This window comes from Podarcis muralis, chromosome 8 (genome assembly GCF_964188315.1).
Source record: "Podarcis muralis chromosome 8, rPodMur119.hap1.1, whole genome shotgun sequence".
Lineage (NCBI taxonomy): Eukaryota > Metazoa > Chordata > Lepidosauria > Squamata > Lacertidae > Podarcis > Podarcis muralis.
Genome location: NC_135662.1, coordinates 90,567,184 through 90,582,256, shown reverse-complemented (window position 1 = coordinate 90,582,256; position 15,073 = coordinate 90,567,184). Strand labels below are relative to the sequence as shown.

The window sequence follows — 15,073 nt, the reverse complement described above, 5'->3', positions numbered from 1 at the left end:
TGGAGAAGACTCTTGAGAGTCCCACGGACTGCAAGAAGATCAAACGCATCCATTCTTAAGGAAATCAGCCCTGAGTGCTCACTGGAAGGACAGATCGTGAAGCTGAGGCTCCAGTACTTTGGCCACCTCATGAGAAGAGAAGACTCCCTGGAGAAGACACTGATGCTGGGAAAGATGGAGGGCACAAGGAGAAGGGGGCGACAGAGGATGAGATGGTTGGATAGTGTTTTCGAGGTTACCAGCATGAGTTTGACCAAACTGCGGGAGGTAGTGGAGGACAGAGGTGCCTGGCGTGCTCTGGTCCATGGGGTCACGAAGAGGCGGACACGACTAAACAACTAAACAACAACAACAACAAAAGTTCTTAATTTACATGAAAAACTATGTAAATCACATTGACTAGTGGACAGGGAGATGAATTTGGTGGAGGCCAAACTGCAGCAGAGAGGAAACAGCAGAGGTTGTGACAAAGACAGGTCAGAAGAGAAGTCATTGCCTTCTTGCTTCTGCTGCTCAGAAGTGCAGTTGATTCCCCTCTCCCACCACAAAAGCAGCACTCTACCTTGTCAAAATGCCTAAGGCAGTTTATATAAGCCACCACTGAAGAGAACTGCACCGCAAAGCCAGATGTCGCAGTAACACTGACTGCAGAAAATGAATTGCCAGAGCTCCTTTTGCAAAATGTTAAAATAGTTTCTCAGTGAAACCAAGAATTGCATTAAGGCTCAGAATGTGTTGGGTTTCAGGGAGCTATTCTCACCTGCAGGCACCTTTTGCTGTAACATGATCCCCTACCTGTGTCCTATGTGAGATTGGGCCAAACTTAAATAAAAGGCTTTACTACTGTCTCAACTAGGTGGCGCTGTGGGTTAAAGCCTCAGCGCCTAGGACTTGCCGATCGAAAGGTCGGTGGTTCGAATCCCCGCGGCGGGGTGCGCTCCCGTCGTTCGGTTCCAGCGCCTGCCAACCTAGCAGTTTGAAAGCATGTCAAAGTGCAAGTAGATAAGTAGGGACCGCTTACCAGCGGGAAGGTAAACGGCGTTCCGTGTGCTGCGCTGGCTCGCCAGATGCAGCTTCGTCACGCTGGCCACGTGACCCGGAAGTGTCTGCGGACAGCGCTGGCTCCCGACCTATAGAGTGAGATGAGCGCACAACCCTAGAGTCTGTCAAGACTGGCCCGTACGGGCAGGGGTACCTTTACCTTTACCTTTACCTTTACTGTCTCAACTAGTTTGGCTGCTTCTGGATCTGCTAAATGTGCTTGAAAGATGCTCCAAACAAGTGCAGCCCGGAAGCAGCCCAGGGAAGCGTGTGTATTAACAATGCTGATGCATTATTTGGCTATCAGACACCTGAGTGCCTTATTTCTTCACAGCTATTGTCAAAACCCAAATTTAGTGGCGTTGAAAAGATCAAGACCATTGGGAGCACTTACATGGCAGCCACAGGGCTAAGTGCAATGCCCAGCCAGGAACATAGTCAGGTACGTCAAAGTTACTGTGTCCACTTTGTAGGGACCATATTTTGTCTGGGGTGCAAAAGGCCACATCTGGGAATGCAGAGAAGCTTCTAAGTCATCTCCCCACCAAGCCGGTTCAAAGGCCCCGAAAAGCTGCTCCCAAAACTTGGGAGGAATATTAGGAGCATCCCAAATGAGGCTTGCCAACTTCAGCTATGCCAGTGTTCCCAGAAGCATTTGCATGCGCCTGTGCAACTTTTGGCTCCTGATCTCAGGAAATACAGTTAAGACAGTTCCCCTCCAATGAAACACAACACTCAAGCACTTGGATTTTCTAACTCTGAATATGCTTTTCATTCCCTGCATAAACACCCTGCTATTACAGAACAGTGTTTTATTTCTTTATTGCTGTTACAGCATTATATAGCAATGTCTAATGTGGGTGGGTGGGTAGGCAAAATGATATTCCTGCATAATTTCCCTGGTGTTCCAATATTTGAAGAATCTCACCTACATTTTGTGAAGTGGTGCTAAACTTTACCCCCCCCCCCCAAAAAAAAACCCCATCCACACTTCAACCCCACCCTTTATTTCTTTCTCCTTCGCTTCCCACAGTCCACGGTTGCAGCTCAGAGGGTCCTGTGCACTGGTGTACATTAAGTATGTGTGAAGACCTGGCACACAAAAAACAGCTGGGCCCTCCCCTCTCACAAATGAACAGATATGAGCCTCTCAGGTGGGATGGCTCCCTCTATCTGTACGGTATGAAATGGGCAGTGCCACCTGGAACTGAGAGCATGCACAGGTGACCCATTTGGCTGTTGTCTTAAGGCCCAAGACTTGAAGGGCCTATTGCATCAAGCTAGGGCTGGTCCACCCAGGAGGCAAAGCGAGGCCACCGCCTTGGGTGGCCTGACCCAGAGAGACAGGAAATCCAATCTCCAAGGAATGTGTTGCCCATGGTGATGGCAGCAGCTCTGCCACCTCCCTGGCAGCCTCCCCCATCCCACTTGTACAGCAGCCTCTAAGCAAATAGGAGGCACTGCTGGGTCCTCCCACCCTTGTTCCCAATGAAGCTCTTTTTTTTTTTTTTAATGAATATTTATTGGTATTTTCAAAAATCAAAAACAAGAATAAACAAAGAGAAAAAACAACAACACAAAAAATTCAAAACTTAACAACAATTAAAAACACATAAAGTTTCAATTACTTATTTTCTTTTACCTTATTTCTCAGACCTCCTCACACCTCCCCCTCTTGTATTCCAACTTAGATTGTCAGTTCAGCAAGTCCTTAACTTATTTCTCCACTTTAACTTAATAAATTGTTCTAACATGCTGTTATTTCACTTTTCTTCTTTCTTCCATTTCCTCAATTTATTTTTACAAACCTTATTTCTATTTAATTTGAAAACCAATTTTAACTTATCCCAATTTACACATCATTACTTATACCTCATTAATTATTCTTAAACCTTTTTCCTAAAGTCGATCAAAATTTCCCTTCACAGTTTTCCCAATTTCCATAGAACTAACAAAAATATAAAAACAACACAAATTATATTTGTCTACCCTTTGGATTCCCAAACTCCACCCACCCTTTTCCCGGTTCCAGTCCCCAACCAATATCCATCAGTCTTTATATGTTATTTAGCCTGGAGATCTCACGTCCGAGGCTCTTAAATCTCTCTCAGTTCCTCTCTGCCGGTCTTTTTGATAGTCTTTGATATTAAACCCCCAATCTCGGAGGGGCTCCGGCCCAACAGGATCCATATTGCTTCCAGCCAGACCTCCATATTTAAAAACAGAGCCTGTGGGGTACTCCAACTCTTGTTTCATACTCCTTTCAAATCCAAATGTCCCCAAAGCTCCAACTTTCACCTTCAGCAAATTTGTAATCCTCAGGTCTTCAGATCTCCACAAAAGGAGATCTCTCCATTTTTCAGTCTCCAATTCAGGCCAGGCTTTCCACATCAAATTTTTATTTTCCTTTTTTGTCATCATGTCAGGCCTCGAATTGCAGCTCTCCTTTAGCATCTGCAGAATTCCAGCTCCTCCTCCATTTTCTTCTAAAGCAACATATTGCTCCATCTTGTCAAAACTTTCAGTTTCATCTGTTTGTTCAGTTGGATGGGCTTCCTGTTTCAAATCCTTATCAAATTCAACACTGTTGTTTACTGTCAAGCATAGTACTGAAACCTCTGTAGTCAAAACATTGAATTGATCTTGTAACTTTCCCAAGATAACAAATGCTCTGTCCAATTCTGCTTGAATTTTCCGTCCTCCAGCCATTCCTGTAATGTCACTAAAACCCCTCTGGGGGGGGTTAGTTCCTTAATATTCCTTTCAGCTCAAACCCGAAAGTCCAGTTATTTTGTATCAGCCCTTCCTTATTTTCAGCAAATTATAACAAATAAACCAGCAGAAGCAACAGAAACAAAGTTCTCTTTTTCCGGCTGACAGCTAACTGTCTGACAGCTAACTTGACAGCTGTCAAACTCTTCAATATTACATCAGCAGGCTTTCTCGCGGGACGCTCCCGGGTCTGGGGGGGGTGTGTGAAATTTCAGCTCCCACAATTTATCTTTTATCCTCCGGTAAATCTTCTTATAATGTCAAAGCCGTGAAGTTAAAATCTTATACTAAAAAAAAAGAAAAATTCTCTCGACCTTAGCTAACAGGTCCTTTGCTTTAGATTGTTTAAAAAGAGGGGGTGTGGACTTCCTTTTTAACCCTTCCCCGCTCGTTCCTAATCCAAGAATTTTTTTTTTTTTAAAGTTCCAATCTCCGTATTACTCACGGGTTGATGTTTTAAAGTCCGATTGATCCAAGGAAAAAGTCAGCGCTCTCCGTCAATGGCTTGTGGCTTCACTCCGTAGAAGAGGGAGTACTCTCAGCATCGCGCCGCACCCTGTCCCCGTTCCGGAGCCTTTAAAAAGGCTCCTTTACGGATTGGGGGGGCGCTAATGGTGCCCGCCGAGTCTCTGTGTTCACAGGCTTTCGCGCCTGTGATTTTAAGGGTCCCCGCTTCGCCGCAGCGGCAAGACCCAGACTCTACGGAGCCGATTCCCTCTGGAGCTCGGAGGGAATCCGCCATTAAACGATGGCGCCAACCCGGAAGTCCTGTTCCCAATGAAGCTCTTTATCCTCTCCCCTCCCCACCCGCTTGTTCCCAGTGTAGATGTTCACTCACCCCTTCTTCCCTCGCAGGAGGATGCACCATTTTGTCGTTCGCCTCAGGTGCCAAAATGTCTAGGGCCAACATGGCGTCCAGCTTTAGACCCAGCACAATTCCTTATCCTCTTTCCTGCACTTCCCATCATTCAGGAGACCAGCAGGGGAGCAAAGAGGGAAAGGATCATAGAAGGGAGGGAGTGACCTGTTCTTGCAAGGGGAGCTGCGAGTCTGTTACTTACTGGGAACCAAGAGCAGATCTCTTACCCAGGGGCCAACAAGCACTCGGAGCCATTCCAGGACCCATTTTGACCAGGCACATGGATTTTCCACAAGGACATAGCTGATACAAAACTGAGCTGTGCGCAGGCGTAAATAACATACAGCCCAATCCTATGCATGTTTACTCAGAAATAAATCACACTGAGCTCAATTTAATTAATTAAATTTTTATATTTGTTAGTTTATATCCCACTTTGATCAGGAATAAATCCAAAGTACTGTGATTCTGTTGGAACAAGTAAAAGTATATAGGGTTGTAACTCTAGAATTTAAACACTGACTTCTTGTAAGTTTTCAGTAAATTGCAACATTTACAGAGAGCAAATCTCTATTGAGGATTCTTTGATAATTGCAGTGGCATTACAGGATATGTCTATGTGTTTACATTCAGGAGCCTGACAGACAATACATGCATATTGGGACTATGGTGGAGTTTGCATTTGCCCTGGGAGCAAAACTGGATGTCATAAACAAGCATTCATTCAATGACTTCAAGCTACGCGTAGGTAAGCAGCATAAATATTTTGTCTCGTCTCCAAGTACAGCAATAATGTCCTTTTTTAATACAGTGCTAACAGTTCAAGTTCCTCCACTTTGTTATTCCAGCATTGTGTTTGCAGAACTTCATTGCTAATTTCAGCACATCACTGCATTTAATATTGTGAGGCTGTGGCCGTGATCACTAGGGTTATAACTTTTTGATTTTCAAAAAAAAATTCCCGTTTTTAAAAATGGACTTTATTTCAAAAAAAATTAGTCCCTTTTCAGTATTTGCTTAGAAACAATGAAAAGGGACTATTTCTTCTGAGCTGTGAAAAAAGGTCACCCCAAAATGAAAAGTGGGAATCACCATATATGCAGCATTACCACTCATTGAAAATGACTTCAAGAACTTGTCAGAAATATTGAAACCTTTTTTTGAAAAAAAGCATTGTGGGTATTGGAGACTCACTGGAAGCAGGGGCCATCCATCCTCCAGATACCAAGAAGCAAGCAGTGTGCAGAAGGCGCAATCAAAGTGATGTGGGAACTTTATGGCGCTTGCAGCAGAAACAAAGAAGAATTGCAACCAGGCAGAGGGCCTTCTCAGTGGAATGCCCTCCCATCAGATGTCAAGGAAAGAAACAACTATCTGACTTAGAAGACATCTGAAGGCAGCCCTGTTTAGGGAAGTTTTTAATGTTTGATTCTATTTTTAATATTTTGTTGGGAGCCGCCCAGAGTGGCTGGGGAAACCCAGCCAGAGTGGCGGGGTATAAATGATGATGATGATGATTCTAAGCAATAAGAATTGATATACAATGAACAGAACATTGTACAAGTATTAGAAAATTTGCAAGCTATTTTCCTGTATTATAATGCATAATTATTATTATGTATAATGGCACAATAATGACACAATACATTAGACAGTTACATATACTAAAATCGGTTTATTGATTTTGGGGTAAGCTTTTTTCAAATGACAGTTCATTGCTTTGTTTTTAGGCAAAAGTTAATCTAACTAAGCTACAGCACATGAGTTTGTAAAAAAGTTATAACCCTACTAATCACACATCAAAATAAGCCATAAACAATTGTTTACTGTGTACAAGCAAATTATGCTTTCTTTGCTCTGGGAGGGAACAAACCATGGTTCCTAGCTTAGCTTGTTGTACTCCAACAAACCATGGTCAATAGGTCAAGAGCACATCTTGTGCTTTTGGGGAGCAAAGCAGTCCACGATTGCTGCTTCAAATTTAACACAACTTGGGGGTCATGGCTTGTTTCCTCACAGAACAAACAAATAACTCACTTCTGTACCTTATGGCCTACCAAAATGTGTGACGGCAGCCAGTCTCTGAAGAACAATGGCTCATAATGAATTAAATCAAGGATATACAGTGGTACCTCGGTCTACGAACAGCCCTGTTAACGAAAACTTCGGACAATGAACTCCGCAAAACCGGAAGTAGGTGTTCCGGTTAGTGAACTTTGCCCCGGAAGAACGGAAGCTGAGGCTTCATTAGGTAAAGGGTGCCTTGGTTTAAGAACGCTTTGGTTTAAGAACGGACCTCCAGAATGGATTAAGTTAGTAAACTGAGGTACCACTGTAATCTATCTATATCTGCCGGATTCCCTGATAGGGACTCAAAGTGGCTTACAGATAAAATAAAAACAGCTAAAAACAGGGTGAAGGATGTCACTAAAAAAATTAAACATTGTTAAAGAAGAATTAAACATTATAAACAGAGATTCTAGAAAGCAAATATGATTGTAATTTGGCCTTTTATATATTTTTCATCAGTGTTCCTTTTTATGGCTTGCCGATCAGAAGGTCGGCGGTTCGAATCCCCGCAATGACGGGGTGAGCTCCCGTTGCTCAGTCCCAGCTCCTGCCAACCTAGCAGTTCGAAAGCATGTCAAAGTGCAAGTAGATAAATAGGTACTGCTCCGACGGGAAGGTAAACGGCATTTCCGTGTGCTGCTCTGGTTCGCCAGAAGCGGCTTAGTCATGCTGGCCACATGACCTGGAAAAACTGTTTGCGGACAAACGCTGGCTTCCTTGGCCAGTAAAGTGAGATGAGCGCCACAACCCCAGAGTGTTCGCGACTGGACTTAACTGTCAGGGGTCCTTTACCTTTTTTTAATGTTTCATGACGTTGCTTTCATACTAGATCTGTTGTACACCATCTTCGTGGCTTTCAAAAAGGCAGTGCAAAAATATTAAAAGTAAATAAAATTATATTAATAGAGAAAGCTGCTGTTATCACTGTTCTCAAGTTCCTAAACTGGAAAATTAAGGCAGGCAGGGAAAGGCAAAAACAGCTGGTCAGTTTTATTTTCTTTGGGAAGTTGCCTGGAAGAATTTTTTTTTTAAAGACCTGCTTGTACAGTTTCTCTCACTCTCTTATACTGGGACGCAGGGTCTTCCAATGAAGCTGAAAGGCAGATGATTCAGGACAGACCATAGGAGGCAGTTCTTCACACAGTGCATAGTTAAAATGATGAGATTTCCTACCTCAAGACACAGAGATAGGTGCCAACTTGAGATGGTTAGATTCTTGGAGGATAAGGCTAAAGCAATGGCTGGTATTCCTGATGGTTAGATGAACGCCTTAGCATCGGAGAGAATATGCCTCTGAATGCTGATATCTGGGAAATGTGACTGGGAGAGTTCTGCTGTGCTCATGTGCTGCTCGTAGGCATCTCGGTGGAAACTGTGGAAGCAACTCTGGAACTAGATGGGGGGGATCCAGCAGAGCTCTGCAAGTTCCTATATTGTAACATCTAAGGGAAACACTGATTTGAGTTGCTTCTTTTTGTGTGTGTGAAATTAACCAGACTGCTTTGACAGCATAAATATTGTTATAAATAAGAGGAATTCAATACATATTGCGAGATTTTTTTTCTTTTTTGGACACACTCTAAAAGTTTGAGCATGTAGAATCATGCTATGTAATACACTCTTCTTTAATATATTGTACTTTTTCTTGAAAGTTAGAATCATAGAATCTAAGTCCCACCCCCTGCAATGCAGGAATTTCAGCTAAAGCATCCATGAGAGATGGCCACTCTGCTTAAAAACCTCCAAGGAAGGAGAATCCATCACCTCTCGTGGGAGTCTGTTCCACTGCTGAACAGCTCTTACTGTCAGAAAGTCTTTCCGAATGTTTAGTTGGAATCTCCTTTCTTGCAACTTGAAGCCATTGGTTTGAGTCCTACCCTCCAGAGCAGGAGAAAACAAGTTTGTTCCACCCTCCACGTGACGGCCTTTGAGATATTTGAAGATGGCTATCATATCTCCTCTTGGTCATATCTTTTCCAGGCTAAACATACCCAGCTTCCTTCAAGCACTCCTCATAAGGCTTGGTTTCCAGACCCTTGATCATCTTGGTTGCCCTCCTCTGCTCACCTTCCAGTTTGTCAACATCCTTCTTAAATTGTGGTGCCCAAAATTGGACACAGTATTCCAAGTGCAGTCTGACCAAGTTAGAATAGAGTGGTACTATTATTTCCCTTGATCTGGACACTAGACTTCTGTTGATGCATCCAAGAATAGTGTTAGCTTTTTTGCTGCTGCATCACACTGTTGACTCATGTTAAGCTTGTGGTCCACCAAGACCCCTAGATCCTTTTCACATGTACTGCTAGTAAGCCAATTGTCCCCCATCCTATATATGTGCATCTGGTTCTTCCTGCCTAAGTGCAGAACCTTACATTTGTCTCCACTGAAATTCATTTTGTTAGCTTGCGCCCAGTTCTCCAGTCATTTTGAATTCTGATTCTTTCTTCTGAGGCATTAGCTACCCCTCCCAAATTGGTGTCATCTGCAAATTTGATGAGCATCCCCTCAATTCCTTCATCCAAGTGATTTATAAAGACATTGACCAACAATGGGCCCAGGACAGAACCCTGCGGCACCCCACTTTTTTCCAAGATGACAAGGAACCATTAATGAGTACTCTTTGAGTTCGGTCAGTTAACCAGCTACAAATCCATCTCGCAGTTACCTCATCTCCACAAGAAAGCCTTACTGAAATCAAGATATACTATGTCCACAGCATTTCATTGATCCACCAAGTTTGTAATTCCATCAAAAAAAGAAATCGGATTGGTCTGGCATGACTTATTTTAGAGAAACCCATGCTGGGTCTTATTAATCACAGCATCCTCTTCTAAATGCTCACAGACAGACTGTTGAATTATCTGTTCTAGGACCTTTCCTGGTATTGATGTCAAGCTCACCAGTTGGTAGTTTCCTGGGTCTTCCTTTCCTCCCTTTTTGAAGATGGGGACAACATTTGCCCACTGTCAGGCTTTGGGGAATCAGATCCCTTCCCCAGTGGCAGTAAATAAGCAGATCAAACAAAAGTAGCGTTCTTATCAGTTAGTTTCTTTAATAATCACAGTGAGAGACAAAGGAATGCATCTCTCTCTAGAAATGGTGTTGCTCCCAGTTAAGGTTCACCCCCTCCGTCCCCCTTAATCTACGTCACTCCTACGTCAGTTAATCTGAGCTTGTTGCCATTGTGCTTTCTGTTCTATCACTCTCAAAGCCCGTCTTAGGCGAAGGGGGAGTCAGGAATGCTGTCCAAGGACAATGAATCTGCCAGCTCTCTCTCTCCTGGTGTTTCCTCTTCTAGCTGTTCCTCATCCAGTATTTCCCAGCTTTTCCCCTCTGGACTGTGCTCTTCTGCAAACCACTGTTCGAAATCAATAGTGTCCTCCTGCCCTTGGGAAGGTTCAGGAGAAGGAGTGGGGGCTCCCACCATTCCTCCTCAGTCCAGCCCCTGACACCTGCCTCCAGTCTGTAGGGACCTCACCTGTTCTCCAAGAATTCTTAAAGATAATAGACAAAGAAGAAGAAGAGGAGGAGTTTGGATTTGATATCCCGCCTTTCACTCCCTTTGTTTAGTCGTTTAGTCGTGTCCGACTCTTCGTGACCCCATGGACCAGAGCACGCCAGGCACTCCTGTCTTCCACTGCCTCCCACAGTTTGGTCAGGCTCATGTTTGTAGCTTCGAGAACACTATCCAACCATCTCATCCTCTGTCGTCCCCTTCTCCTAGTGCCCTCCATCTTTCCCAACATCAGGGTCTTTTCCAGGGAGTCTTCTCTTCTCATGAGGTGGCCAAAGTCTTGGAGCCTCAGCTTCAGGATCTGTCCTTCCAGTGAGCACTCAGGTCTGATTTCCTTAAGAATGGATGCGTTTGATCTTCTTGCAGTCCATGGGACTCTCAAGAGTCTCCTCCAGCACCATAATTCAAAAGCATCAATTCTTCGGCGATCAGCCTTCTTTATGGTCCAGCTCTCACTTCCATACATCACCACTGGGAAAACCATAGCTTGAACTAGACGGACCTTTGTTGGTAAGGTGATGTCTCTACTTTTTAAGATGTTGTCTAGATTTGCCATCGCCTTTCTCCCAAGGAGCAGGCGTCTTTTAATTTCGTGACTGCTGTCACCATCTGCAGTGATCATGGAGCCCAAGAAAATAAAATCTCTCACTGCCTCCATTTCTTCCCCTTCTATTTGCCAGGAGGTGATGGGACCAGTGGCCATGATCTTCGTTTTTTTGATGTTGAGCTTCAGACCATATTTTGCGCTCTCCTCTTTCACCCTCATTAAAAGGTTCTTTAATTCCTCCTCACTTTCTGCCATCAAGCTTGTGTCATCTGCATATCTGAGGTTGTTGATATTTCTTCCGGCGATCTTAATTCCGGCTTGGGATTCATCCAGCCCAGCCTTTCGCATGATGAATTCTGCATATAAGTTAAATAAGCAGGGGGACAATATACAGCCTTGTCGTACTCCTTTCCCAATTTTGAACCAATCAGTTGTTCCATATCCAGTTCTAACTGTAGCTTCTTGTCCCACATAGAGATTTCTCAGGAGACAGATGAGGTGATCAGGCACTCCCATTTCTTTAAGAACTTGCCATAGTTTGCTGTGGTCAACACAGTCAAAGGCTTTTGCATAGTCAATGAAGCAGAAGTAGATGTCTTTCTGGAACTCTCTAGCTTTCTCCATAATCCAGCGCATGTTTGCAATTTGGTCTCTGGTTCCTCTGCCTCTTCTAAATCCAGCTTGCACTTCTGGGAGTTCTCGGTCCACATACTGCTTAAGCCTGCCTTGTAGAATTTTAAGCATAACCTTGCTAGCGTGTGAAATGAGTGCAATTGTGCGGTAGTTGGAGCATTCTTTGGCACTTCCCTTCTTTGGGATTGGGATGTAGACTGATCTTCTCCAATCCTCTGGCCACTGCTGAGTTTTCCAAATTTGCTGGCATATTGAGTGTAGCACCTTAACAGCATCATCTTTTAAAATTTTAAATAATTCAGCTGGAATATCATCACTTCCACTGGCCTTGTTATTAGCGATGCTTTCTAAGGCCCATTTGACTTCACTTTCCAGGATGTCTGGCTCAAGGTCAGCAACCACACTACCTGGGGTATACAAGACATCAATTTCTTTCTGGTATAGTTCCTCTGTGTATTCTTGCCACCTCTTCTTGATGTCTTCTGCTTCTGTTAGGTCCTTTCCACTTTTGTCTTTTATTATGGAAATCTTTGTACAAAATGTTCCTTTCATATCTCCAATTTTCTTGAACAGATCTCTGGTTTTTCCCATTCTATTGTTTTCCTCTATTTCTTTGCATTGCTCGTTTAAGAAGGCCTTCTTGTCTCTCCTTGCTACTTTTTGGAAATCTGCATTCAATTTCCTGTATCTTTCACTATCTCCCTCGCATTTTGCTTGCCTTCTCTCCCCCGCTATTTGTAAGGCCTCGTTGGACAGCCACTTTGCTTTCTTGCATTTCCTTTTCTTTGGGATGGTTTTAGTTGCTGCCTCTTGTATAATGTTGCGAGCCTCCATCCATAGTTCTTCAGGCACTCTGTCCACCAAATCTAAATCCTTAAACCTGTTCCTCACTTCCACTGTGTATTCATAAGGGATTTGACTTAGATTGTATCTTACCGGCCCAGTGGTTTTTCCTACTCTCTTCAGTTTAAGCTTGAATTTTGCTATAAGAAGCTGATGATCTGAGCCACAGTCAGCTCCAGGTCTTGTTTTTACTGACTGTATAGAGCTTCTCCATCTTTGGCTGCAGAGAATATAATCAATCTGATTTCGATGCTGCCCATCTGGTGATGTCCATGTGTAGAGTCGTCTCTTGTGTTGTTGGAAAAGAGTGTTTGTGATGACCAGCTTGTTCTCTTGACAGAACTCTATTAGCCTTTGCCCTGCTTCGTTTTGAACTCCAAGGCCAAACTTGCCAGTTGTTCCTTTTATCTCTTGACTCCCTACTTTAGCATTCCAATCCCCTATTATGAGCAGAACATCCTTCTTTGGTGTCACTTCTATAAGGTCTTGTAAGTCTTCATAGAATTGGTCAATTTCAGTTTCTTCAGCACCAGTAGTTGGTGCATAAACTTGGATTACTGTGATGTTAAAAGGTCTGCCTTGGATTCGTATCGAGATCATTCTATCATTTTTGAGATTGCATCCCAGTACAGCTTTCATCACTCTTTTGTTGACTATGAGGGCCACTCCATTTCTTTTACGGGTTTCTTGCCCACAGTAGTAGATATGATAGTCATCCGAACTGAATTCGCCCATTCCCGTCCATTTTAGTTCACTGATGCCCAGGATGTCAATATTTATTCTTGCCATCTCATTTTTGACCACATCCAACTTACCAAGGTTCATGGTTCTTACATTCCAGGTTCCTATGCAATATTTTTCTTTACAGCATTGGACTTTCCTTTCGCTTCCATGCATATCCGCAACTGAGCGTCCTTTCGGCTTTGGCCCAGCCGCTTCATCAGCTCTGGATCTACTTGTACTTGTCCTCCGCTCTTCCCCAGTAGCATGTTGGACACCTTCCGACCTGAGGGGCTCATCTTCCAGCGTCATAACTTTTATATGCCTGTTGTCTTTGTCCATGGAGTTTTCTTGGCAGGGATACTGGAGTGGCTTGCCAGTTCCTGCTCCAGGTGGATCACGTTTGGTCAAAACTCTCCACTATGACCTGTCCATCTTGGGTGGCCCTGCACGGCATAGCTCATAGCTTCTCTGAGTTATTCAAGCCCCTTCGCCACGGCAAGGCAGTGATCCATGAAGGAGTTCACTCCCTTTAAGGAGTCTCAAAGCGGCTAACATTCTCCTTTCCCTTCCTCCCCCACAACAAACACTCTGTGAGGTGAGTGGGGCTGAGAGACTTCAGAGAAGTGTGACAAGCCCAGCAGCTGCAGGTGGAGGAACAGGGAAGCGAACCCAGTTCACCAGATTACGAGACTACCGCTCTTAACCACTACACCATAAAGGCTCTGAAATTACATCCGTAAGCTCCCTTTAGTACCCTTGGATGCAGCTTATCAGACCCTGGAGATTTGAATTCATTTAAAGTAGCCTGGTGTTCCCTTACTACCTCTTTTCCTATCTTGGTAATTCCTTTTTAAAAGGAACATAAAATGAGATCATAAATCCATTTCCAAGCAAGAGGGTGTCATATCGCCTTAGAGGTGTGGGCAGAATCCCACCTAATGGAGGTTCGAGTTATTCTCTCCTGCTTGCTTGCTTGCTTGCACTCAGAAATCTTAAACCTTTTTTAAAAAACAACAACAAACCACACAACTGTCTGTTCTACTTAACTGCATTTTTTCATTCTCTTATTTTCATTTAAATACTTATGCAGCAAATTCACATAAATTCAAATACTGCCATCTTCCCAAAATATCCAGGGTTTGTAGAATGCAACAGCAGAAAATTAAATTCCTGACTGACTGACAGAGGGGTCATTCCAGGATTTTAATATCCTTTTAGTAATGCCATTTATTTTTGAAGGCTTCAGAAGTTTTAAATGTATGCAAGAAAATGGAACCAACCTATAAATAAATATGAAATATTTCATGTTTAATGTAACAGTATTTTTCTTCTCGCCGCCCACCCCCACCCCAGTTTGTATAATTCTAGTTTTGCTCACTGGCTGATTCTGTTCATTTTAGCTTATAGTGTCACCTAGTGGCAGAAGCAGGTTGTGGAAGAATGCTTTGAAACTAAGAGACACAAAGCAGTTGGCTTTTCTGTAGATTGCCTTTTGTTCCAATTTAATGCTAAAGAGCGGATTTTCTGGGGGAAGCGGCAGGCCAAAGGCAGAACTACTATGAGCCATGCATAGAAAGCAGGAGACAAATGGAAAACTGCTTGGACCCAGCCTTTCTAGTGCGGACCGGCCCCAAGTTGCCCTCAGCCACCCACTACTTTTGGACTTGCAAACACTTTCCTTCAGAAACCTGTAATGTAGAGCTTCTAAATAAAATCAAGGAAAACCTTTTTTTAAGGCACAAAGGATACTTTCCCTCAGGAAAAAGATGGGGCAACTTGTAAAAAGAAATGTGTTACACTTCTAACAAATATTTTGATTTTATATATAGCGCTTCCTAGTCATTCATTAGCAGAGCAGTGTTCAGTGTGTTCCAATTATATGACATATTCCTAGGAAACAAAAAGTAGGTAATACAAATCAATAACAAAGCGATACTCATTTCCACAGCAAATGCTTTACAGCTCTGCCATAGAAAGATAACCATCAGCCTCATACAAATCTGTGCTGGCATCTTAACACATTCCCTAGTATTGCCTATGTTGTTCCGTCAATGCATTAATACTTCTCAAT

At 43.3% G+C, this 15,073-nt stretch overlaps 1 protein-coding gene across 8 annotated transcripts in view; it reads left to right on the top strand.

Annotated features, from left to right (window-relative positions):
* ADCY2 (adenylate cyclase 2) overlaps window positions 1-15,073 on the top strand; it is a 128,138-nt gene that overhangs the window by 111,088 nt on the left and 1,977 nt on the right. For 7 of the 8 annotated variants that reach the window (XM_077933577.1, XM_077933578.1, XM_077933579.1 and 4 more), the window contains 2 exons: window positions 1,376-1,483; window positions 5,306-5,420. In XM_077933577.1, the coding sequence (XP_077789703.1) occupies window positions 1,376-1,483; window positions 5,306-5,420 (223 nt within the window). The remainder of the gene's footprint in view (window positions 1-1,375; window positions 1,484-5,305; window positions 5,421-15,073) is intronic. The other variant, XM_077933576.1, reaches the window with a different exon arrangement.